The sequence below is a fragment of the Anolis carolinensis genome, chromosome 4 (assembly GCF_035594765.1).
Source record: "Anolis carolinensis isolate JA03-04 chromosome 4, rAnoCar3.1.pri, whole genome shotgun sequence".
Classification (NCBI taxonomy): Eukaryota; Metazoa; Chordata; class Lepidosauria; order Squamata; family Dactyloidae; genus Anolis; species Anolis carolinensis.
In genome coordinates this window covers 80988025-81015636 of record NC_085844.1, presented here as the reverse complement: position 1 = coordinate 81015636, position 27612 = coordinate 80988025, and the positions used below count along the sequence as shown (strand labels likewise).

At 40.6% G+C, this 27612-nt stretch overlaps 1 protein-coding gene across 8 annotated transcripts in view; it reads left to right on the top strand.

Moving 5' to 3' along the window:
• rgs8 (regulator of G protein signaling 8) overlaps positions 1 to 27612 on the top strand; it is a 78886-nt gene that overhangs the window by 38218 nt on the left and 13056 nt on the right. For 5 of the 8 annotated variants that reach the window (XM_016998093.2, XM_008122368.2, XM_008122367.3 and 2 more), the window contains 2 exons: positions 12142 to 12243; positions 13396 to 13460. In XM_016998093.2, coding sequence (XP_016853582.1) covers positions 12142 to 12243; positions 13396 to 13460 — 167 coding nt within the window. The remainder of the gene's footprint in view (positions 1 to 12141; positions 12244 to 13395; positions 13461 to 27612) is intronic. The other 3 variants (XM_008122366.3, XM_062980715.1, XM_062980713.1) reach the window with 1 other exon arrangement.

Sequence of the window (27612 nt, the reverse complement as noted above, 5' to 3'; positions counted from 1 at the left end):
TGAGGAAGTTCTTCCTGATGTTCAGGTGGAATCTGTAGTTTAAAGCCATTGTTCCGCATCTTAGTCTCCAGGGCAGCAGAAAACAAGCTTGCTCCCTCCTCCCTATGACTTCCCCTCACATATTTACACATAGCTATCATATCTCCCCTTAGCCTTCTCTTCTGTAGGCTAAAGATGCCTAGCTCTTTAAGCCGCTCCTCATAGGGCTTGTTCTCCAGTCCCTTGATCCAGAGGAGTTGCCCTCCTCTGGACACATTCCAGCTTGTCAACATCCCCCTTCAACTGCGGTGCCCAGAATTGGACACAGTATTCCAGGTGTGGTCTGACCAAGGCAGAATAGAGGGGTAACATGACTTCCCTGGATCTAGTCACTAGACTCATATTTATGCAAGCCAATGAGATGTGCTTGTTAATATCATGCAAGGAGTTTAAGAAATGTCACCAGCACCAGCCAGTTCTACCACCTCAGGGTTTATTGCAGATACTATAGTTGCAACTTCGTTTCCAAATAATATAAATCTAGACTGAAGAATGTGGAGCTCAGTGTAAAGTCCTTCTTCTTCCCTTATACAGTAAAGTCTCACTTATCCAAGCCTCTGGATTATCCAAGGCATTTTTGTAGTCAATGTTTTCAATATATCATGATATTTTGGTGCTAAATTCATAAATACAGCAATTACAACATAACATTACTGCGGATTGAACTACGTTTTCTGTCAAATTTGTTGTATAACATGATGTTTTGGTGCTTAATTTGTGAAATCATAACCTAATTTGATGTTTAATAGGCTTTTCCTTAATCCCTCCTTATTATCCAAGATATTCGCTTATCCAAGCTTCTGCCGGCCCGTTTAGCTTGGATAAGTGAGACGCTACTGTACCATGATTTATGCTTTGTGCTTTCTCTTTGTATCTCCTGTTTCCCATTCTGGACATTAGTGGCAATGTTCCACCCAGGATTGCTGCAGTTTTTTTGTCTTCTGTGCACCGTCAGCATATTCTGCAGTCATTTACTTCCAGACACCAGAAGAATTTAAGCAGCATGGCAGTTATGTATGTGATGTGCCTGAACAGAGAGATTTGGGTGTTTGTTAGAATAGTCCCTGGACCTTTCCAAACTCGTGACCCATCATGGGTTAATTTTAGGCATCAAAATGACATCTCAGGTTAACCCAGATTAATCCAAAGTAAACTGGGATTTCCCTGATGGAAAGCCCAGGGTTGTGAGAAGGAGTGAAGACAGAAACCCAGGAGGAAGCGGGTTATTTTAACCCACTTCCTCCTGGGTTTCTGCCCTGTGTAGAAGAGCCCCCTGTGAGCAAGAGTAGTATCCGTGCACTTTGACAGTATATATAAAAAACATCTAAATCTCAAGCTGCCCAGAGTAAGTGTGCTAGGTTTTCAGTTATTTTCCACAACAAGAACATGGTATTTTGTAATCAGCAGGCTTTTATCAGTAGATGAGGCCATGGAAGAATTTTGCCCATTGCTCTAAGTTGGCATAACTTTATTAGGGCACTGCATTACTTTTCTTCTTTTAATTGGTATAGTAGTTAGACCCTAATTATTAGCACGTTGGACTAGTCACTACTCTAGCCTACTCTAGCCTGTCTCAGAGTTGTTCTGAAAACCAAATGAGGAAGAAAACCACGAGCTGATGGAGATTCAGTGAAAGAAAATTCAAATATACAAAAAAATAGCTGAACCTGTAGATTTTTTTCTTGACAAATGAATGGGTTCACCCTAAATCAGCAGCAATACTTCAAAATACCTGATAATACTCATCTGATAAATACAATCTGCTTTGCTTGAGAACCGGATCTCCAACTCATGACTTTAAAACTTATGCTAACCTTTTATAAAATGTTTGTCTCATTCATTGTGTCGAGAAGGAAATGAATATATGTCTCTCTGTGGGCAGAAAATATAAGCACACTTTAATCAGGTTGAATGGCTGAGTAATTCACTAAAATCTGTTGATCGATCTGGTTGCTACAAGTTAAAGGTATTATTCTTAATCTTTTGAAGCTCTTCTGATTCTAATGTGTTACAATACTAGGGAATTTGGTGAAGATGCAGTGGCTTTTCCTTTTTTATGTTTTATAAACCATTTGACAAATTTAGCTATTTATTTTTTATAAATCATTTGACAAATTTAAATTTTCCACAGTGTCCAAAAAGGCACATAAACGATGACACATAAACTACGAGTAGAAGGCAGGTGTTTATGAAACCAAACATTCTTTAGTTGGTTAACAATTGTAGATATATTAATTGGGTTATTTTGTAAACTTTTGGAAATGGCTTGAAATAAGATCAGATTGTTCTGCATATTCCTCTTTTCTTGTCAGTTACTAGGAATGCTGTGAACAATCTTGATAAAACAGGCCTTTTTTTCTTTCATCAAATGCTGTGGAGCAGGGGTCCCCAAACTTTTAAAACAGGGGGCCAGTTCACACTCCCTCAGGCCATTGGAGGGCCGGATTATAGTTTTTTAAAAAATATATATGAACAAATTCCTATGCACACTGCACATATCTTATTTTGAAGTAAAAAAACAAACAAATAGGGAACAAATATAGCCTCAATGTTAATAATAATGATCATTATCACCATAAAAATAATAAAGAGGGTTGAAAAGACCCTCATCTACTCCAACCCCCTTCTGCTTTTGTGCACCACACCATAATCAAAGCACCGCTGACAGATAGCCATCCAATAATAATAATAATAATAATAATAATAATAATAATAATAATAATAATATCACCATAATAAACATGGTTGGAAGATACTCCTTCGGCTATCTTGCCCAACCCCCTTCTGCCTTTGTGCACCAAAACATAAAGCACCCCTGACCAACAACAACAACATTAACAACAACAACAAAAATAATAACACTGTAATAATCACGGTTGGAAGAGATTGCTAGCTTTCAAGAAAAAAGAATCCACAACAGGGCTGCAGAGTATTCTTTCAGTCATTCACACTGGAATGACTGAGGAGGGAGAGAGGCACATGCGGACTCCCTGCTTGTGTCCTCCGTGACAGCGAGAAAGGTGTGTGCGGGGCGAGGAAAAGGCGTGCGCCTTTCTCTCCTCCCTCGCCTGGCACGCACCTTTCCTGCTGCCTTCCTCGGTGGTGGCGGCGGGAAAGCTGCCTGCGGGATGAGGGAGGAAAGGCACAGGCCTTTTCCTCGCCCCATGTGCATCTTCCTTGGTGACGGCGGTGGCGGGAAAGGTGTGTGCAGGGTGCACATGGTGCAAGGAAGGTGCGCATGGTGCGAGGAAAAGGCCTACGCATTTCCTCCCTCGCCTCACAGGCAGTTTTCCTAACGCCACCACCAAGGAAGGCAGCGGGAAAGCTGTCTGCGGGGCGAGGGAGGAGAGAAAGGCGCAGGCCTTTTCCTCGCACCATGCGCACCTTCCTCGGTGGCAGCAGTGGAAAAGCTGCGTGTGGGGCGAGGATTTCTCTCCTCCCTCGCCCTGTGGGCAGCTTTCCCACCGCCACCATCGAGGAAGGCAGCGGGAAAGCTGCCTGTGAGGCGAGGGAGGAGAGAAAGACGCAGGCCTCTTCCTCGCCCCGCACTCACCTTTCCCGCTGCCGCCGCCACCAAGGAAGATGCACATGGGACGAGGAAAAGGCCTGTGCCTTTCCTCCCTCGCCCCGCAGGCAGCTTTCCCGCCACCACTACTGAGGAAGGCAGCGGGAAAGGTGCGTGCCAGGCGAGGGAGGAAATGCGCAGGCCTTTTCCTCGCACCATGAGCACCTTCCTCGGTGGCAGCAGTGGAAAAGCTGCGCGTGGGGCGAGGAAAAGGCCTGCGCCTTTCTCTCCTCCCTCGCCCGGCACACACCTTTCCCTCTGCCTTCTTCAGTGGTGGCGGTGGGAAAATTGCCCGCGGGGTGAAGGAGGAAAGGTGCAGGCCTTTTCCTCACCCCGTGAGCACCTTCCTTGGCGGCAGCAGTGGAAAAGCTGTGTGTGGGGCGAGGAAAAGGCCTGTGCCTTTCTCTCCTCCCTCGCCCGGCACGCCTTCCTTGGTGGCAGCAGTGGGAAACTGCCCACGGGGCAAGGGAAGAAAGGCGAACGCCTTTTTCTCACCCCATGTGCGCCTTCCTCGGCGGTGGCGGTCAAAAAGGTGTGTGCGGGGCAAGGGAGGAGAGAAGTGTGCATGCGCGGGCCGGATAAATGGCTCCGACGGGCCGGATATGGCCCGCGGGCCGTAGTTTGGGGACCCCTGCTGTGGAGCATGCTAATAATTCTCCTGTTTGTATTTGTTTGTTTATGCAGGAGCAAAATACTATGGGACATGATGTATGGTACTAGGGAGGTGATTATCATAAGCAGCTAACCCTTAGATTAGCTCTAAATTCATATGCAAAATATTCAATAAATAGAATCTATCCAAGAGCAATAATAACAGAAGGGAGAAGTGGGCAGAGTGAAAGTGTCTCGGAGGGAGCGCCAAAGCTTTTTGCAACGGCTTCCCATATGGCATTAAGAAATGTCATTTTATATTTAACTGTGCAGTGAGGAAAAGATCTTGCAGGCTGTTTCACTGTGAAGATTCAGAAGAAAGTCCTTTGAGGTCCAGGGTTATGACTTCAGGATGAACTGAGCTATCCTAGATGCTAGACTCTCAGTGGCATACTATGGAGTGTGCTGGAGTGGTTTTCAAGCTGCATTTCTGGGGATCCTTTAGAGAATGATGAGAAGAAGAGACAATCAGTTGTTCCAAAAGACCTGTCCTGGAATGTGAGGAGGGATGTGCATGTGAAGATAGGCGGGTGTAGTGCATCCTCTCAAGCTGATCAAGATAAAGGGAGAAGTGCAGCCTTATCTGACTTCATAACAAGTTCAGTCTGACTGATGATTTGACATTGGTCTGACCAAAGATTTCTGACATTCCCAAAGGTCTGAAGGACTTTGTGAGGCATGTGGAGCCCTCTCTCACACTGCCTTCTGCTATGGCAGATGTTCAGAAGTAGTCACAGATGTTTAGATCAAAAATGAACTAGCCTTTAATTTCTGGATTTCTGAATGTATCATGCAGGCTATTTATTTGAAATGATGTTTCCATCCCTCTTGGGGTAAAACCTGCCAAGGCAACATACGGTAACAGTAAAAACAACAATAAAAGCCATGAGAAAAATTAAGAAGTACGAAAACCTGATGGTTTCACATACAGTATAGCTCCATTTGGTCTGCTACTCAATTACAGACCAAGGTAGATAGCTGAGGGTTCAGGTACACTTGCCAAATGACCAAAGCTCCCTTTTGAGGGCCAAAGTAGACATATGGGTGCTTGTAGCCAAAGAGATAATTATATATTTTTAACAAAGCAAGATTAGATGAGTGCCAAGGAAAGGGAGCAAAATTCTGCTCTGTCTTCTTTGCCATGCTTACTTGCTTTCAGCCATCTTCTCACAGCCCAGTTTACTTGCTGGTCTTCAAATGGGTTGTCTGAGACCCATTTAAAACAAGAGAGTGGCATTTCATCTTCTCCTCCTGTGCGCACTAAAAAAAACCCACCAGAACTTAGAAAGCAGAAGTATAATTACATACTGAAGCTGTAATGAATTAGTGCATGTGGTTCTCAGACTTTTTCAGCTGTTGAGCCCTTTTTGAAGCAGTTAAAATTTGTGAGTAACCCAGGGATTTTTTTAAACCTGAAAAATTTCAAGGGGAGGGAGGTTGAACCCATAACCCCCCCCCAGCTACAGCCCTGTATATTATATTATGTATAATGTATATATATCAAGGAAGGGCCCCTGGTGGCACAGTGTGTTAAAGCGCTGAGCTGCTGAACTTGCAGACCAAAAGGTGCCAAGTTCAAATCCCGGGGGCGGAATGAGCACCCGCTGTTAGCCCCAGCTCCTGCCAACCTAGCAGTTCAAAAACATGCAAATATGAGTAGATCAATAGGTACTTCTCCGGCAGGAAGGTAACAGCGCTCCATGCAGTCATGCTGGCCACATGACCTTGGAGGTGTCTACGGACAATGCCAGCTCTTCGGCTTAGAATGGAGATGAGCACCAACCCCCAGAGTCGTCACGACTGGATTTAATGTCAGGGGAAAACCTTTACCTTACCTATAAATGTCAAGCATGGACAAACATTTTGCTGCATTGAGTTTTAAAATTTGACTAATGGGCTGGGTCAGTGGCAGATAGATGGAGAGTGTTTGTGTGAACTAATTGAAAAAATGAACAAATTCCTAAGCACACTGCACAACTCTTGTTTGTAGTGTAGAAAAAAACAAGGAAAGAAAGGATAATATAAATTTTAAAATGAAAAACCACTTTAACCAACACAAACTTAACAGTATTTCAGTGGATGACCCCAGGGGCCATCCAGTTCAACCCCCTTTTGCCATGGAGGAAAAGCACGATCAGAGCACCTCCTGAGTTGTGGGAGGGAAGCCAGGTATTGGAAGCAAAGAAGGTGAGGGGGAAAGGATCTGGGTAATGAGGAAGGCAAGGGGAAAAGGCTTTTAGTGTCAAAAGGGGGAAGCTTTTGGCAGCAGGGGGAGGAGCAGGAAGGAGGGAAAGCTTGGAAGGGAGGAAAAAGAGGGAACCATGGAGCCACTAAGTATGCTTCACAGAACCCTAAGGGCTGCACGGAGTACATTTTGAGAACCGCTGAATTACTGAAAGGAGGAGGTTAGCAGTCCCAGAGCATAATTCTATCACTGCTCAGTTGTGGACAATTTAACCTGACCAATATGGTAATTCCTTCTTAAAAAATAACTTTCCAAACTAAGTCAGATGTAGAACCCTTAATGATCCATATATGTTTAATAAATATGCATGTGATTAACTTGTGTCTTAATAGCAAAACAAAGCCAATTGCCTCTGTCTAATGGATGAAAGGGATAATTGGTTGGAAATCATATTTTAGATGCAATCAAAACATTTTCAGCAGACCTGTGTCTACACACACACACACACACACGTACACACACACATACATACATACACACACACGTAGGCTAAAATCCTACATACCTTCAGTGCAATTTAATACAGTCTAAGTTAGAAGTAAGCTTATTGAACTGAAGCCTTCTTCTAAGTAAATTTGCTTATGATTGCACCACAAATTAATTTTTTCCTCTTACTTAACAATAGAGAAGAATATACTCATTGCTTTCAAAATGTGTCTTTCAGTATCCTTTTGTTTTGCCTGTTGGGAGGAATGACTAAACTTTCCAAATCACCATTATATAATAATTGTGACAGAACTAGCTAGGTGACCATATCACCTAAATTAGTGGGCTGATGTGGTAGGATTGGAAAGTGTGGGTGGAAAAAAAACAGTTTTTCAAGGAAAACAGCAATTTTCTTAACAGATTAGCCAGAAGTAAATGAGACATTAATCTTAACCACAGGGACTCTTCCAAATCAAGAAAAAAACACCCCAAACTACGTTCATGTCTTGAGTAGTCAAAAAGCACAGACACTTTTCATTAGTTCTACCTAGTTAAACATAAGCACAGCTATAAATGATTTGTTTGGGTTTGGGAGGGTTTTTGAGTGTGTGAGGTGTCACTTTTACGTCAAACTGTAATAAACTCCTGCAAGCTTTTCTCTGCAGTCACGAGGATTCGGGAGAGACATGCAGTCAAACTGAAATTCTCATGACCTTGTTTTTAAGTCATGATGTAAGATTACATAAGCTTCTTGCCTCCTGTAAGCTCTGCATCCATCCACCTCCGTAGCCCAGGATTGTTAGGCTTCCACGGTTCTATATTCACAGAATTCCAAGTGGAAGTGACCATCTGGCACAGAATGTGGACTTATAATCACTCAAATGCAACTGTTGTGTTTATAAATGAGATAAAGCTCCAAATCCTTGTGCTATTGGCAGGACTCCCAGGGCCACCATAAATACTAGGCTAATATAATTTAAAAAGCCACTAGGAGGCCACAGTCTTCCTGTGGTAAAGCAGAAAACCCATTTCTTCCCATCCCAAGTCAAGGCTGACGAAGGCTTTATCATACAGAGCGGATAAAGCACCACTGTGGCAGGATAATAGCACCTTTTGATGGGGCATACCCCATAAGGTCATATCTCTTCTGTTGTCATATTGCATTAGAATTATGTCTTTTCATTGGTGGGAAAAGCTCATCAATCACTCTAATATCACTGTTCATCTGTCACTCTTTACAATAATGTCATTCCGCTACAGTTCCAATATTGCAAAGTGAAGAAATGACTGCACAGTTGCGGCAAAATGAGGGGAAGAAAAATAGAAAAAACTTGTTCTAGACAAGTGAATGGAATGGAGGCACCATGAACTAAAAAAAAATGTGGGTAGGCTGCAATCCTTCATTAGGCAGAATGTAGAATAATAATAATAATAATAATAATAATAATAATAATAATAATAATAATAATAATACTGTGGGATTTCCAAATCCAGACTGACAAAGTTCTGGAACACAACACACCAGACATCACAGTTGTGGAAAAGAAAAAGGTTTGGATCATTGATGTCGCCATCCCAGGTGACAGTCGCATTGACGAAAAACAACAGGAAAAACTCAGCCGCTATCAGGACCTCAAGATTGAACTTCAATGACTCTGGCAGAAACCAGTACAGGTGGTCCCGGTGGTGATCGGCACATTGGGTGCCATGCCAAAAGATCTCAGCCGGCATTTGGAAACAATGGACATTGACAAAATTACGATCTGCCAACTGCAAAAGACCACCCTACTGGGATCTGCGCGCATCATCCGAAAATACATCACAGAGTCCTAGACACTTGGGAAGTGTTCGACTTGTGATTTTGTGATACAAAATCCAGCATATCTATCCTGTTTGCTGTGTCATAATAAAATAATAATAATAATAATAATAATAATAATAATAATAATAATAATAATAACTTTATTTTTATACCCCGCCTCCATCTCCCCGAAGGGACTCAAGGCGGCTTACATGGGGCCAGGGCCAGGTGGTTACAGACAATATAAGACACAACAATATATAAATAATTCAATAAAACATATAAGAATCACATTTACAGTAAAACATAGTTAGATAAAAACCTGGGTAGGCTCCTAAAAATGAACTGGGTCAGAGAGAGTGCATATAGTGAAGATTGTAAACTGAGGAAGAGGTAAATACCCGGAACTATTATCTTGATAAGGGGCTAGGGCAAGTGTAAACATAGGAACTATTTCCAACTGAAGAAAAGGAATAAAGTGCAGCAGAGATACTGTTAAAACAACAAGGTCAACCCTTGTTGTAGAAGCAGCCATTAAACAGGTGATTTTGAAAGAGCAGCAAATGTAAAATTATACAATGTATTCTTGTAATTTTTATTCCCAAAGAGAGCCTGCTGTGGCATTTGTATTAACTTGGATGCCCAAAGAACTTAGGACTGTGCATAGACACTGGGTAGACCAAACATGCATAGCAAGTGAAGCTGGGCAAAAAAAGGAATACAGGAATTTACATCAACAAAGTGGCAGCATTGCATAATTGTAGTGAGGTGAGAAAGTGATGATTCCAATAATGGTATATTTCTGTTTCCTTAAACAAAATGATTTCAATGAGATGATAGGCTTGTGTGATAAAGTCCTATTTGGGCACCCGAGTTAATACAAATGCCAAAGTAGGCTCTCTATAGGAATAAAAATGAAATAATAATAAATTGTGTAACTTTACATTTGCTGCCCTTTCATAACCACCTGTTTAATGACTGCTTCCATATTTTGCCTAATGAGGTAGTGGAGCCTACCGACATTTTTTTCAGTTCGGAGTGCCTCCATTCCATTCACTTGTCTAGAGCAAGTCAGACAACTGGAGATGCAATTTAGAAAGCCTTTGTAGGAAGCAATGTTATTACTAATTGGCCCCTTCATGTAACAGAGAGGGAGTGGGAACATATGCAGTACTGCATATGCATATGCTTATTTTGTTCATTATGATGTTGTTTTTATGAATCCTATGCTTTATTTTAAGCGTGTTGATTGGGCTTGTCCTCATATGAGCCGCCTTGAGTCCCTTCGGGGAGATGGAGGCAGGCTATAAAAATAAAGTTATTATTATATTAATAATATTATAATATAATAATAATAATAATAATAATAATACAGTAGAGTCTCACTTATCCAACACTCGCTTATCCAACATTCTGGATTATCCAACGCATTTTTGTAGTCAATGTTTTTAATACATAGTGATATTTTGGTGCAAAATTCGTAAATACAGTAATTACTACATAGCATTACTGCATATTGAACTGCTTTTCTGTCAAATTTGTTGCATAACATGATGTTTTTGGTGCTTAATTTGTAAAATCATAACCTAATTTGATGTTTAATAGGCTTCTCCGTAATCTCTCCTTATTATCCAACATATTCGCTTATCCAACGTTCTGCCTGCCCGTTTATGTTGGATAAGTGAGACTCTACTGTAATAATAATAATACTTTATTTATATTCCTCCCTTTTCCTCGAAGGGACTCAGAGCAGATTACAGCATATAAACAGACACAGGCAAACATCCAATGCCTTATTACAATGAAATACACTGAGTGACAAATACACAGACAAAGGCAAAGGCTTCTCCTTTCATTTCCTACTCTGGAGGCGGTGCTCATCTCTGGCTCTAGGGGAGGTGCTCTTCTCCATTTCCAAGCTGAGGAGCCTGCATTGTCTGTAGACACCTCCTGGTTGTGTGGCCAGCATAACTGCTTAGAGCATCTTTTTGCCTTTTCCTGCTGAAGCAGTACCTATTGATCTACTCACATTTACATGTTTTTAAATTGCTAGGTTGGCAGGAGATAGGGTAAATATCCAAGAGACACAGATATCTATAACAAATACCAAATAGCAAAACAACAAGTTGTCAACTGCTATACACAATAGTGTTATACAATACTTAAACATATGAGTCAATTCAATCTAGAAATGAATAGCAGAAGAGTAAGTTTAATAGTCTTGTATTATTATGGCCTTACCATTTATGTGTTTTAAATGCAATTTTTTTATCCTTGTATTGTTGTTTTAATTGATTGGCTTTGGCTGTTGTAGTGCTCTTGTTTCATATTGTATTACTGTTTTATCTTTTTTATATTGTGATTTGTATTATGTTGCTGTTTATTTTGTCCCTATGTTGTTTGGGCCTCTGCCCCATGTAAGCCCTGCGGGGAGATGGTAGCAGGGTATAAGTAAAGTTTTTATTATTATTATTATTATTATTATTATTATTATTATTATTATTAGGTATAATTCTTGACAGTTTGAATTACCTCCACAAGGAGTATACAGATTACCAACGGGACTTATATTTAAAATACTATATACACAAGTGAAGATAAAAACTCTGATTATATGAGTAATCTCTGCAAAGAAAAAAAACCTGCATTATTGGGTATTGTACCATTGTATATCTTTGTTTAGCTATTCATTTCTAGATTAAATTGACTCATACGTTTAAGTACTGTATAACACTATTGTGTATAACAGTTGACAACTTGTTGTTTCGCTATTTGGTAGGAGCTAGGGTAAAAGCAGGAACTCACCTCGTCCTGTGGATTCGAACTGCCAACCTTCAGGTCAGCAATTCAGCAGCACAAGAGTTTAACCCATTGTGCCATCACAGCCCCTGATAGAGAAAGAGTGAAGAACCATACAATTGAAAGGGACTCTGTAGATCAGGCTTGTCCAACCTACAGCCCATAGGCCGCTTGTGACCCAGGACACAAATGTGGTCCAAAACAAAATTGTAAAGGTACTTTAAAAATTAAGATTATTTTGTACCTCAATTCTTGAACACAAACATAGACAACAATGGAATGGAATAATCAGAATATGTTAACATTGGAGTTTTTTTCATTATTCACATTTTAATTGTAAATAATTCCGCCAGAACTGCTTGACAATTTTGCACGACCCTCCAAATAGGGTGGCACATAATTCTCACTGTGCAGAAATGGCATAACAAAAATACCAGTTTTGTGGTGGGAAAAGTAGGGGAGTGGCTTCCTTATCCAGTTTGTAACTTTCCTGAAGGCATTTGGCACTAGTCAATGTTTGTCAAAGGGTTTTATGTTGACTTAGGCTGTGGGGCTAATTATCCTTCCTTCTCCTTCTCTCCCATTTGCTCCCCTGCCTTGTATGACCGACTGCAGAAACAGAGGGATGAGGACTCGCCTTGGCTGCCTGTCTCACAAATCGGACTCATGCAGCGATTTCACAGCCATCTTGCCAGACAAACCTAACCGGGCTTTGAAGTGAGTAGACACCCTCTTACTTTTCATTTACCTCTTTTCCTTGCCTACAACATGAACTTATTCCCCCCTGGTTTTTGCTCTTGAAGGGAGTAAAGAAAACAGTCTGTATAGTTTTGGTAACCAAGGGTTCAAGTAAGTACTAATCTTTATAGTTTACCTTTGACAGCCAGAACAACCTACGGTTGGTATCCTATGCAGCTTGCAACAATTTTAGAGTCTCCTTTATAAAATAATTATTTCATTAGTAACGCCACTCTAAAATAATGATCTCTTTACATTTAATGGAGCCCCCAGTGGCGCAGCTGGTTAAACCGCTGAGCTGCTGAACTTGCTGACTGAAAGGCTGGCGTTTTGAATCCGGGGAGCGGGGTGAGCTCCCGTTGTTAGCCCCAGCTTCTACCAACCTAGCAGTTCAAAAACATGCCAACGTGAGTAGATCAATAGGTACCGCTTTGGCGGGAAGGTAACGGCGCTCCATGCAGTCATGCCGGCCACATGACCTTGGAGGTGTCTACGGACAATGCCAGCTCTTTGGCTTAGAAATGGAGATGAGCACTAACCCCCAGTGTCGAACATGACTAGATTTAATGTCAGGGGAAAACCTTTACCATTACCTTACATTTGATAATAAAGATTTGTCAAATAAAGACCTCACTAATTTTCTGTTCATCAACACTCAAAATAGTCAAATTTTGGAGAACATTGGAGAATTTATCAATAGAGAATTGATCAAATAAGATGTTAATTTAGAAGTTAATTTATAAACAGAGTAGCAAAAGGAGAAATAAAAGACTTATGTGATACCACACAGAAACCATTTGTGTGTTATATGTGGCAAACTAAACCTTGGAACAATCAAGTAAAATATTCATGCCACACAGCCTCTGAGGATGCCTGCCATAGATGTGGGTGAAACGTCAGGAGAGAATACTTCTGGAACATGGCCACACAGCCCGAAAGACATGCAACAACCCCAAGTAAAATATTGGATTAAAAACTAGGTAAATAGTACCACTACTAAGATGGCAATTGAGTTTTTCTGAGCTTTGGTTTTTATGGACAAGTCTCTATCTCTCCCATCCCACTGTTTTAAAAAATAACTTACTTTCACCCCATGATTATAGTGCTTGATTGTCTGTTTCTTTCTCATAGAAGATTATCAACAGAAGAAGCTACAAGATGGGGAGACTCTTTTGATGTCCTCCTCTCCCACAAATGTGAGTGGAAGTGCCTTTCTTCTGTATGGGGTATCATCTTCGGTCCCTCCTTGGCAATTTACTAATAGTTATAAATGACAACACATATTACTTAATCGCTCTATAAAGGTCTCAAGGGAAAGAGGAGTAGGATCCAGCACTTTTAAGAGATATAGCACAATGTAGGTCTTGGGGATTTTTCAGGTACAAGTTTCAACTTGACATCTCCTTAAACTCCTTAAATTTACATCAACAAAGAAAATACATTTGATTTGTTTTCTGTGTGACATCCCATGTTAGCAATATTATCAAGTGGGAAAATAGTGTAATAGCATCTCAAATTACGCTTTTTACTGCAGGGGTGGGCAACTTCAGGATATGGCAAGAAGTTAATTTCTCCCACTGTTAAACTCACTGAATTTAAACTGGGGGAGGCTGCCTCCTATTTCTACTGCCATGGAAAGTTTGTGGTTGTATGCCTTCAAGTTGCTTTTGACTTGAAGGCAAATCTAGATTGGGGTTTTCTTGGCAAAATTTCTCCAGGAAGGGTTTACATTTGCCTTCTTCTGTGGCTGAAAGAATGTGACTTTTCTAACTTCGGGGATTTGAAACCTGATCTCCAGAGTCATAGTCCGGTATTCTGATCATTTCACCACTCTGAATGCTATGTGGGTTTATACATCTGCTGTGAGATACAGCATTCCCAACACTTCCTGTGTGTGTTTCTGCAGCTCTCCTTAATTCTATCCCCAATGCTTTTTAATATTTACATGAAACCTCTGGGAGAAATCATCTGGAGGCATGGGGCAGGGTGTTATGAGTAAGCTGATGACACCCAAATATATTTCTCTGTGCCTTCCAAAACAACTTTCGCTAAGGATAGTGTGTTTCCTCTGAATGAATGCCTGGAGGAGGTAGTGGGCTGGATAAGGAAAAACAAATTGAAACTGAATCCAGACAAAACAGATGTGCTTGCCATTAAGAATCCTAACCTAGGGATGGTAGCATGTCAACTAGTCCTGGATGGGGTTACACTCCCCCTGGAAGACTGTGTTCACACTTTGGGAGTGTTCCTGGATCCATCTCTCCAAATGTCAGCCCAAACTGATGCAACGGTCAGGAGTGCTTGCTACCACCTTCGGCTGATACGCCAGCTATGCCCCTTCCTAGAATCCCAGGACCTAAACATGGTGATGTGCGGGCTGGTAATCTCAAGGTTGGGCTTCTGCAATTTCCTTTACATTGGGCTACCTCTGTACCAAGTTTAAAAACTCCAAATAGTTCAAAACACAGTAGCCAGATTGGTCACTGAAATATTCATGATATTATTTGAGACAGTATATTATTTGAGAACATAGAAATGCTGGACCACTCTAACAGCCACCATGTCAGACTACACAGAGAAGCCACTGAAATCCACAAACATGTGGACAATTTGAACAGAAAGGAGGAAAGCATGAAAATGAACAAAATCTGGTTACCAGTATTGTATGAAAAAACTCTAAAATCAGAACAGTAAATAAGGAACAACACTCTGAAAACAGGAATTCCAGACATGAATCAATCAGGGGCAGCTAACACCTCCAAACAAATGATTCCCCCAGGCAGGAAGCAGCCATTAAATGCCAATCAAGGTGATTAATTACAACATTCACACTGGCCTCCAACAGACAAGAGTTCTTTCTCCCACCCTGAACCTTCCACAGATATATAAACCTTCCTTGCTTAGTCTTTCCAATATACCTCACAACTTCTGAGGATGCCTGCCATAGATGTGGGTGAATGACAGGAGAGAATGCTTCTGGAACATGGCCACACAGCCTGGAAAACTTACAACAATTCAGGAGTGAGGATATTGTTGTCGACCGCGTTTTAGGGGATCGGGCCCTTAAGGAGAGAGCCGATCCGGTCCTGAGAGAACGGACCTTGGCGGAGCCAATAGGAAAATATGAGCCGCAATACAACCTGAAGCCGAAATGAAGAAGGTCCGCCAAAGTTGAAGGAAAATCCGCCAAGGAGTCTTTATTGAGCGATTCAGCTGAAAAGGACTCTAGTAGTGATCATTCAGTCTACTAGGGTACCATATAATCAAAATAAAGCCATATTTATACAAAATTTCAGTCTGACAGCCCTTTGAATTTCCCGCCCCACTTCCCCGCCCATCTGATCGTTGATAGGCTAGAAGGTTGAACGAGGCGGGCTTTCGTTTCCCGCCTTGCTCTGTTGGCCCAATAGGGAGCTGCTTCTTTGTCCCCACTCGAGCCAATCAGGAAGGAGAAGGCGGGAGTTATTGAAACAATGAAGTGACAGGGCAGGAAATAGCGGATTTAATTCCTGCTAGACCGATTTCTAAAGGGATTAATGGCAGCAATCAAGGATGTCCTGGGTTTCTGTCACGTATACAGATTTTAGATATGCCTTGGGGTGTCAGAGGTGGAAGTAAGGATGGGTGGTGATGAGCCATAATTGACAGGCTCTGCAGGGTGCCTTCCTGAGGTGTCCTGGGTTTTCCTTTGGGTGAGATATGACAATGTTTGCCTTGGGGCGAATCATCTTTAGGACAACACTCCGAATTCGGCGACTCAAGCCCTATATTGTCCATGCAATCTGAATTTGATTGGGTTAAGCGGTGGCAGATTATCCTTTTGTTTTTGGGAAGGGAAGCCTGGGTCATAGAAAATGGGATGGGTTCTGGGGTTCAGGTTGAGTTCAAAATATTTCCTATTTGATTTCATGACTTGACAATTATATGAAATAAAATGAAAAATAAAATAAAGTTGGAATATAAACCCTGCTGGGAAAAATACATATTTTCCGGGGATCCCAAAGAGTACAAATACATATAGGCAGACAGATAGATTTCATGGAAATAAGGGAGAATCCATAAAAGGGAGTTACATTGCATAAAGGGGAATCATGAATGACATAAACAATTGAAAATATTCGATAAGAACGAAGTTCATAACATCTGGGGAACCCAATATGGAAATTCATAAAAGTGGAGTTTTAGCAGCATGATTTTACAATTCATGAAGTTGTTATCTCTTGCCTCAGAGTGCAGGGATAATCCACAGTAAACTCCAGTAAAAAGTCTCAATCACCTTCTACTATAAATATATGGAATATAGAACATAAAGTCTTGATTTTTGAACTATCTTTTACAAAGTCCTGGGGGGGAGGGTGGTCACCTCGATCACAATATCACCCCTATACTAAAGTCACTCCACTGGCTAACAATTAGTTTCCAGGCAAAGTACAAAGTGTTGGTTTGAACCTTTAAAGCCCTACATGATTTGGTCTCAGGTTGCCTACAGGATTGCCTTCTCCCATACAACATGCCACCCCATACTTAGGTCCTGTGGGGGTTTCTACTCCAGCTTGCCAGGACACAACTGGCGACAGTCATCCTTGAGGATCTTTTAATTGTCTGCCCCACGACTGAATGGCCTGAGATTTGACAGCTAGATGAGCTGTCGGATTTTAAGACACATTTGAAGACCCATCTCTTCTTGGCAGGCCTACCCGGTCAATGTTAAGTTGTGAATTTTAATCTGCATTTTATTAGTGGATTTTAACTTGTATTTTAACTCTGTGCATCCAGTGGCACTGAGCTGCTGAACTTGCAGACCAAAAGGTCGCAGGTTCAAATCCGGAGAGCGGAATGAGTGCCCACTGTTAACAGTTCGAAAACATGCCAATTTGAGTAGATTAATAGGTACCGCTCTGGTGGGAAGGTAACGGCGCTCCATGCAGTCATGCCAGCCACATGACCTTGGAGGTGTCTATGGACAACGCTGGCTCTTCGGCTTAGAAATGGAGATGAGCACCAACCTCCAGAGTCAGACATGACTGGACTTAACGTCAGGGGAAACCTTTACCTTTACTATCGTGTTGAATATCTTTCAATAGTGTTTTATCCTTTTAATGATGTTGTATCCCACCTTGAACCACAGGGAGAAGCGGGTAATAAATTTATTATTATTATTATTATTATTATTATTATTATTATTATTATTATTAATGAAAAGTTTTGCAAGCTGCCTAACAAGTTAATTAGAAAGAATAGGAATTGGGCATTCAAGTTTCCAAGGTAGGCTGCAGCTCTCCACCCACACCTCTGCCGAGTAAGAAAGAGCTACTTATTTCAATTGTTAGACCATATAATTTATGTTAGCAGTGAACAACCTGCAGTATGTAATTTCCACATAAGCTATATATAAAACCTCCACACCATATAATCAGCTTCTTTTTCGCCATTTAAAACTGATCAATTATCTCCGTGCTATGCATGAAAATATTATTCTGTTTTACTGTTTTCACACTGGGAATGCCCAAATTTCTGTTGATATTGGAAACAACCTTTACGGTGAGTTTTTCCAACATAAAGCATATTTTAACCAGCTAAGGATACCGCCTTTCTAACAACACTCCTTTACCAACACACACATACATACACAGTGCATAGCGTGGAGTGGGGGTTGCTGCAGAAAATAGAGTAACAAAGTGTGTTTCAAACATGAGAGCCTTGTTTAAAGTATTTATTTGTTTGAAAACAATTGTCTTTTAGACCCTTAGGCATGACTTAGAGCAGCAAATAACAATCCAATCTATCCTGAAAACACAATAAAATTGTTTTAAAAAATCACAATATAATGATTTCAGTGGAAGTTGTTGCCAATAAATAGAAGCCTAATTAACGAAAAGTCATATAATGAATATCATTTAATTGTGGCTGCTGGGAATACGCTTCTTTTTAAATCTCAACTAAAGCTGTATTATAGAGGAAGTCATCTCTTTCAGACCTGAGGGCCTTAGAAATGAGATAGTAAATAAGATATGTTAGAACTAAGCCACTTAGAGATTTAAAACGCATCCCCAAAAGTTTGAGTTGTGCCTGGAAATGGATTAGCCAGCAGTATAGGACTTTGCAAGACAGCTGTCATTGGATCCTATAAGTGAGTACTCACTTTTTCAACCAGGCACAGTTCCAAAAAATTCTCCAAAGGTAGCCCCATAGAGAGTGGACTGAGTTAATCTATTCTTGACATAATTGTGGCATGCTCACTATGGCTAGGCAAGGCAAAGACACTTCTAGCTGCATCTGCCATTTGGTGATCCAAATGAAAAGCTGAGTCTAGAAGTATTCTCCAGACTGCATACTTGTTTCTTCAGGGAGAACGGTTCTTCAGTGAGACTACCACCCATTCCAAAAGAGACTGAGCACCCAACCCAGAGTCTTTCTCTTCATCAGGAGTGTCAATATTTATTTATTTAAAAATTATTTAAAACATTTATATTCCACCCTTCTCACCCCAAAGGAGACTCAGGGCGGAGCACATCATACGAGGGTTGAATGAAAAGTAATGCCTCCGCCTTCGTAACTCCTCAACAGATGGCAGTACTGGTATGCGGCAGGTACTGGCTTGTTGACTAGACTCTCCTCTACAGTTCCATTAGGCGGGAAGCCTTAGCATTGAATGGTTGTGTTGTTAAAGTGCAAGGTATGGATCCCTGCGCAGATGGTCAGTCAATGCGACTTAAGCAACATGCAGTCATTGAATTCTTGACAGCAGAAGGTGTCACCCCAAAGGAAATTCATCAAAGAATGCAAGCTGTTTATGGTGATTGTGTTGATGTGAGTACTGTGCGTCATTGGGCGAGAAAATTTAAAGATGTTGAAGTGGGAACATCTGACTTGCATGACAAAGAATTGGACGTCCTGTGACATCAGCCACCGATTTTCACAAGCAAAAGGTTGACAGATTAATTCAGGATTGTCGTATCGCTCAGAGAGAAATTTCAAGCATAATCGGCATTTCACAAGAACGTGGGGGTCACATTATTTCTTTGCTTGGCTATCGGAAGATCTGTGTACGATGGGTACCCAGGGTGCTGATGCCTGAAATGAAAGTGCAGAGACTTGAAATTTGCCAGGAACTCCTCTCGCGTTATGAGAATGAAGGTGATGCCTTTCTCTATTCAATTGTGACAGGAGATGAAAAGTGGGTATACCATTATGACCCAGAGACGAAACATCAGTCTATGGAATATCGACACAAAGACATGCCCCAGAAAAAGAAATTCAAGACACAGTCCTCAGCTGGAAAAATCATAGCAACAGTGTTCTGGGATGCAGATGGTGTTATCCATGTTGATTTCCTTGAACGTGGAACAACAATAAATTCAGAGCATTACATCACAATGCTGCAAACTTTGAAACGATGGCTAACAAGGGTCCAAAAGGAAAAAGGAAATGTTTTCCTACAGCATGGCAATGCTAGACCACACACTTCACATGCCATCACAGTAGAACTTTAGAGACTGGATCTCACCACCATACAGCATCCTCCATACAGTCCAGATTTAGCAACGTCTGATTTCCATCTGTTCCCAATAATGAAAGAAGATCTGCGGGGACATCATTATGCTTCTGATGAAGATGTTGAGAGAACTGTGAGATACTGGTTGCGGAAACAGAGTGTCGACTTCTTGTGTGACGGCTTCAGAAAACTTGTTCATCATTGGCAGAAATGTATCCAATTGTCTGGTGATTATGTGGAAAAGTAAATAGTGGTAGTTAAAGAACACATTCTAAGGATTATTTCTGCATTTGATTTATTAAAATATTCCCATCCAAACCCAAGTAACGAATGTGGACGCATTACTTTTCATTCAACCCTCGTATATACAGCAAACATTCCATAATTATAAATAATTATAATAATTATAAATATACACAAATATTAAAAAAATAAAAACATTAAACATTAAAACTTTAAACATATATACATCAGTTATATCTGCTTTAAAATCAGCTGTTTAAACCAACTCAGGACACCATGCTGGCTCAGGTCAGCGGAGTAGATTTCCTATTATTGCCTCACTGTGCTGTCTCAAAGGTTTGGTCCCACAGCCAGGTCTTTACCATTTTTCTGAAGGACAGGAGGGATTGGGCTGATCTAATCTCGCCAGAGAGGAAGTTCCATAGCCAGGGGGCAATCACTAAGAAGGCCCTGTCTCTCGTCCCCGCCAATCATGCCTGTGACGGTGGTGGGACTGAGAGCAGGGCCTCCCCGGAAGATCTTAATCTCTGGGGTGGTTCATAGAGGGAGATGTGTTCAGACAGGTAAACTGGATTCTTCTGGACTTTATCACACACAGTTAAATCAGCGTTTCTACACATTTAAGAAACGGCAATCCACGGTGCATTTCACATGACTCAAACTTCAAACATGGGGTTGAGGTATTTTGCCATTTCTAAAATATTGGTTTCCCCAACAGTTCCCAAGCTGGTTGGCAATCGACTTATTGTTAAATTCTCCATGTAGAGATGGGCCAAATGGCCAATTTTCCCTTGTCATGTCAATCCCTATTGCCTGCTTGTAAATAAAACAATGACTGTGTATGGGAGGAGCTGAAATGCCCATTTCCCCAATTTTAAGCAACTTTCTACAATCACAAAAGAAAGGCTTGGGGAAAAATCAGGGTTAATTTAAAACCACTTCTTACGATTACCAGTGCAGAGGCTTGGGGAAAGATCTGGGTTAATTTTAAACCACTTTCTTTCTGAGGTGATGTTCTTTTAAAAAAGAAAATAATTGAAATCCTGGAGGGACAATGGGATAAAACAAATGGGAGAAGGTGCAATGGATTAAATTTCTAAATGGGGAGTTGCAAAGCTTAAGGGAAAACCAATGATCCCAAATGCTTTACTGATCTAGTGAGATGAAGAAGTTAATTAAACTTCATGCAGGCAACTCTAATCTTAGAACATCATCAGCTTTCATGGTGTCTAAAGCGTAGGAAGTGTGCAGCCCAGAATTAAAATGACCAGATTGTGGAGGTATGTCTGAAAGAGAGAGGGACATCTGCCTGAGTATAAAGGAGTTTGGGACAAATAATATTTTGAATGTGTCCCCAAGACCAATGGTGGAGAAAACAGACCCATGGCCCCATTTCTTTTGCCTTTTGAAGGACTTTGGAAGGTGATATCATGGACAATTTTGCAGTGCTTTTGTCCTGCCCCTAGGCTCTTTTAGGCTAAATGGATATTTCAAACCAAGAAGTTACTGTTTTTTGGGGAAGAGATCCCTCCAAAATAGCTTGGGAGCATAGTGAAATTGCACTACCAGGGAACAGGAAAGTTTTTTCTGAGTGAAAAAAGAAAAAAATGGAAATAAGATGCCATATGAAGCACTTGGACTGCTGGAGATGCCCCAAATCAAAGGATTTTAAGTAGCTGAACTAGAAAAAGTCATTCCCTAATACTTTGGAAAGTTAGTGCCAGATCAGGAATTTGGTGTAAGGCATTTTTGATCAACTTTCTCTTTTATATGTCTGAACTCTCCCTACTGGCTTGGGAAACTGTCTCTGAAAATGATCAGTCAATGGGTTCATCAATTGATAATCCGGTTGTAATAATCTATTAAAATGTTCATTAAAATCCAGGATGGGAGTTATTGCCTCTGACTGGTGATGACATTGCCTGTGAAACATGTAGAATCACAGTTCAGAGTGGAAAAACTTATATCACAACAGAGGCGTTCATGTTTGTTCATCAGTTAAACAACACTTAGAGACTACTATGATTCAAGCAGTCTTTTAAAATTCAAATAAGGGGAGAACACATTCTAGGGAATTAGGAGCCTAGAATAAATAAATTGGTATTTTGAACTACAGTTCTATTTAAAGTGTGAAATAAGGGAAATGAAAAGCAAAGGTAGTTGCCCACTAATAAAGAAAAGTGGCATTGAACAGACAGATAAACCTGGACATTAAATTAGGCTATCTCTGTTTAAATCAGGAGTGCACAAATGGACCCTCTGGATGTTTTTGCCTACAAATGCCATCAGTCCTAACCAGCCTAACTAATGGTTAGGAATTTGTGCAGGTTATAGTCCGAAATATCTGGAAGAATACTTGTCTATCTTTGCTTTAACCAAGACTCTTTTATCTTCACCGGATAGGAAGGTGCCTGTGAATGTAGTATTGTCTAACAGTCTATGTTGCTATTGTTATTGCTGTTATTGTTGTGTGCTTTCAAATCATCACTGAGTTATACCAGCCCAACAAATTCTTGACAAAATTTGTTCAGAGAGGAACAAATTTTGTTGTATTTTATGTTTCACTTAAATGCATGGTTTTGCTTAAAGTAGGCTGTCCAGACAACACTGTCTCTAGGCAGCACATAAATATTAGAAACAAAATCAAGAAATAACTGTTAATGACAAGGTTTTCGTCTGGTAGGTTCAACCTGATCTATTGTATACTGGTGAGATTAATAATTTTCCTTGAGGTTTCTCTCTAAATGGCTCAAGGTGGGTTTCTGTTCTCTTGTGTGGATTGATGGTAGTTAGTTACCCATTTCTTCTATTTCCCCTCTATATAAAACTGAGGAAGTTGAAGGCCTTAATTATAGTGGGGACATCCATGGGGACAAAAACGGACATTAAGGTAATAAAAAGGCCATTTGTGTTCTACATCTGCTCAACAGGCACTAATGAGCAATCCATGAAGATAGAAAGTAATTAATTAATTAAAGGTAACATCACTCCGAAAAGTCTCAGTGGTACCACTTACCTCAACAAATTAGAGTAGCTGACAATTTCAGTCATGTTTTACTACCTCCAATTGCTACAAATTAAATTTGAAAAAACAAGCAAGGGAAGGCCACACTGACAACAAAGGGATGCAGTAGGCTGACATCAACAGGGCCAGGATGCTTTGCACAACATGACTGAACAGAAGGAGACAATGCTGGAGGGGGCAAGTGTGTGCCTAAAAGGAAAGTGTTCTTGTGCTTCGCATGGCTGAATAGCGTGGGTTATGATGTGCTGAGTTTGAAATAGACAAAGCTCTGTCTCAGCTAACTACCCCATCACACGGGCTGATTTGTCAGTCATACTCAGCTTCCACTCCACTTTTAGCATGGAGCCCATTGACAACAAACAGGCACTTCTACTCAGGCTCTGTGCTGAAAAAGGAGAGGTAGCGGCTCACACTGCCGCCATTGCAACATGTCAGCCTTCCTGTGTTGCCTTACCAGCAATGGGGAGGGGGGATTATGCTTCCCTGCATGAGATGAGAGGTAAGACAAGTTGTGGGAAGCGGGGCATGGATTGATGGCTTCTCCACCCCCACCCCCCACTGGGAGCCTATGGATTCGCCACAATGTGTAGTAAATCCATGGGCCTTTGTGATAGGGACCTAAGCCTCTAGTGGGACTGACTTGTAAAGGAAGTGTCAAATATGATACCACTTCTGCTTAAAGTCATCAGATAAACACCCAAAAATTCACTCACCTTTTGTCTGATTTGTTATTTTTTTAGTTCATATGTCTGAAAGCAAAGTCAGACTTGTAATGATGTAAAACACAGCCAGGGTAATGGGGGAGTGGAGGAGAACAAAGAAGCAAGCATGGTGTTGTGGTTTGAGCTTTGGACTATGAATCTCAGCCCATGAGCAGGAAGAAAGAAGGGGGAAACAGAGAGAACTGTCTTAGTCCATTCCTTCACATTGAAATCCATCTTTGGGATGGCCAGCAATTCCCCATCCTTTTCCTGTTGAGGTTCGTCTTTCCCCCACTTTCCCCTGTTTGGAGTCAAGTAGCACCCAAATCCTGAAAATGCAGTCTGGGATCTGTTTCCATGTGTTGTAGAAACGAAATCCCACTGAATCCCACCGAAAGTACCCTTATATCATGTGATGGCCTCCGTGGGACTCTGTTTCTGAAGTGAATGGAAATGGAGCTCGAAATGTGTGGGATGAGGTCCTATGACTCTGGAAACTAGGATTTGAATCCTCACTGAGTCATGAAACCGACTGGATGACTTTGGGCAAGTCACACACTCTCAGTCTTGGAGTAAGATATAGATAATTCACTTTTGAACCAATCTTGCCAAGAAAATATTGTGATAGGTTCCCTTTATTGTTGCTATAAGGTCAGAAATGACTTGAAGGCACACAACAACAAAATGAGAGATAGGGAGGGACAGGGAAAGGAGGGAGGGCTTGATATCCCTGTAGATTATATGCCTAGGAGTGACTGTTTGGCCAGACGGACGAAGATTCATTTTGACAGGATGCTGGAAGAGACAGGAAACAAGTCTATCTCACATTTCATCCCTCACAGAGAACGACACGTAGCTCATCGTTTGTTCAACATCTAATAGGACAGTCTGTCCTTAAATTTTCAGCCTGATAGCAACTATCATGTGCAGGGGAGAAAACATGCCAGCCAATGAAGGTTGAATTATGACTACTTAGCTGTGGAAACTCACTGGGTGACTTTGGGCAAGTCACATTCTCTCAGCCACTGAGGAAAGCAAAGGCAAACATCCTTTGAGCTGATTTCACCAAAAAAAGGCCCCTTGATAGGGTTACTCTAGGGCAATAGTTCTCAATCTGTGGGTCCCCAGATGTTTTGGTCTTCAACTCCCAGAAATCCTAACAGCTGGTAAACTGGCTGGGATTTCTGGGAGTTGTAGGTCAAAACACTTGGGGACCCACAGGTTGAAAACCACTGCCCTAGGATCACAATAACTTGAAAATGACTTGAAGGTGGACGGCAGCAGCAGTAACAACCTCTGGATGCTTGGGTTTGTTTTGGAAATATTTATTCCTTCTTTTCTGCTCTAGTTTTTGTGTAGAGGACCTCTACCCCTTCTGGAATTTCCACTTTCTCTCTTCCTCTGTTTTCCCCACACAGAGGGAAATTTTAGATTCCTATGATCCCTGTACTTCCCATAAAAGTGATGTGATTTTCAGTGATTTCAAGGGTTTAGAAAATATGATTTAAACAGGGCAAATATCATATCTGTTTGTAAAGACTTGGTGAGAAAATCAGACTTTGACCTCCTGGCCTTTGAACGTGGTTTGACTAAAGGCCAAACAAACTATGTTTCCTGAAATTATTATCTTTCATGAGTTCAGGAAGAGCTGGGAGTGGAATGTAACCTTTCTAAACTTCCCATACATTGCTACTTTTTAAAAGAAGTGTTTCTAGGCCAGGTGGACCTTCAATATACAGTAGAGTCTCACTTATCCAAGCTTCTGGATTATCCAAGCCATTTTTGTAGTCAATGTTTTCAATATATCATGATATTTTGGAGCTAAATTCGTAAATACAGTAATTACAACATAACATTACTGCGTATTGAACTACCTTTTCTGTCAACTTTGTTGTATAACATGACGTTTTGGTGCTTAATTTGTAAAATCATAACCTAATTTAATGTTTAATAGGCTTTTCCTTAATCCCTCCTTATTATCCAAGATATTCACTTATCCAAGCTTCTGCCGGCCCGTTTAGATTGGATAAGTGAGACTCTACTGTAATATCTTTGAGGGCAAGGGTTCACTTTTCATTTTGGCAAACAACTTCCTTTCTCAGTGAATAAGATTGAATATGAATAATCAGTGGTGCTGACACTAAGTTGAAAGAAACATTTATTTCATTTTTAATGTATTTATTGATAGATTGTGAGACTGCCGCTAAGAATAGTTGTTGTGGGTCTTTCTTTAGTATTCCCTCTGTAGCATACAAGGAAACTTATATAAGTGTTAGTAGACTGAGGAGGCATTGTGGATTCAGCATGATAGTATGTCCTCAGATTCTAAATTATTCATATAGAAATGGCTGTCAATGTCAACTGTGGTATGTTGGTTGTGTTTGCTTATTCTGTTGCATTGGCTTCTGATCCATTTCCAGAGGGAATTTGGGATTTATCGGTTGTAGGTTATTTTATTGCGTATTTTGTTTTTTTTAGGGGTATTTTTGGCAATATTTAGTGGTGATTCTTTTTTTTATAACTTTGGTGTAGTTGGAGGTGAGGCTTCTGGTTTTAATGAGGTTCGTGGTGATTTTGAGGGGGTTTCTTTATTGTATGGGGTGGGGGGACTTGGTTTAGTCATTTGTGGGTGGGGCTTGTTGTTAACATTGTTTGTAGTGTTGGAGTTAACTCGTGGGGTGTCTCGTGGTAGTTTGCGGGTGGTTAGGTTAATAAAATTATAGTTAGTAGGATTGTAAAGATAAATGTTGTAAGGTAGTTTTTTATTAGGCTTTTTTGTGATGATTTGTTATAGGAAGTTGTATTGTTGTTATCCCCTTTGGGCCGGCTTTTTCTAATCATAGAAGATCATTTGTTATTGTTGCTGTGTTTTGGCTAAGTTCTAGGGTTTTTATTGGTAGTGATCGGTGGAATGTATTAAAAAACATTAGTTGATTGGACAAGTAGAAGTTAAAATGGGGATGTTTTATAGAGAATATTGTAGTTCTATTAACAGTATCTATTGTAATAATAATGCCTAGAATGGTAATGATTAGTGCTAATAGTTTTGTTATTGTTGGTATTGTTATCAATAGCGTTTTAGATGGGATGATGGTTGATGTAATTAATAGTTCTATTTGCTATCTAGATGCTAAAAAGACACCTGATGGTAAATGAAAACAATGTATCCACCTATTACATTTGTGGGGACAAGGCAATTCACAACCTGAGGATGCCACTTGATGTCCTTTAGCTTAATAGAACTTTATTGGGAATAGGCAGTCATGAATAAAAGGGTTGTACAGCTTCATCAGACAGGATGATTTCATCATACTAGGATGCTTTCATCCCATCTGGGGGACAAAGACTAACTACAAAGACAAGTATCCACTATTACAGTAATACAGAAATCATTAAACCTAAATTTAGTTCAATACATCAATATGAAAACAGATACAAATGGCGTTCAAACAAAGGACTGTTACATTCACAGTAGAAACAATATTTTTCTCTTGAAGGATGAATTTATTCCTCTTCTCATAAACAATAAATGTTCTTTAGTTCTTTGATTGTTCCACATACACAAATTGAGTCCTCTTCTTATATATAATTATTGTTCTTGTTCTTTATTATGGATAGTAGACTGCAAAACCACAACCGGTTTCAACTCAAAAGAGTCTTTATCAGGTGGATTGTAGTCCTTTTTTTCAGTTGTTTTTTTTTTTGAGTTTTTAAAATGTGGATCAGAAAGATCTAAGTTTTAAACACGCATACTCTGCAAACAGTTTGATTCCAAATGTGAGTATAAGACAAAGACTAACACCAGACACCACATGACATTGTGTGACATTCGGCATAGGCTATACCCCCAAACCAGGATGAAAGTGTTGCCGGACGCTTCCACC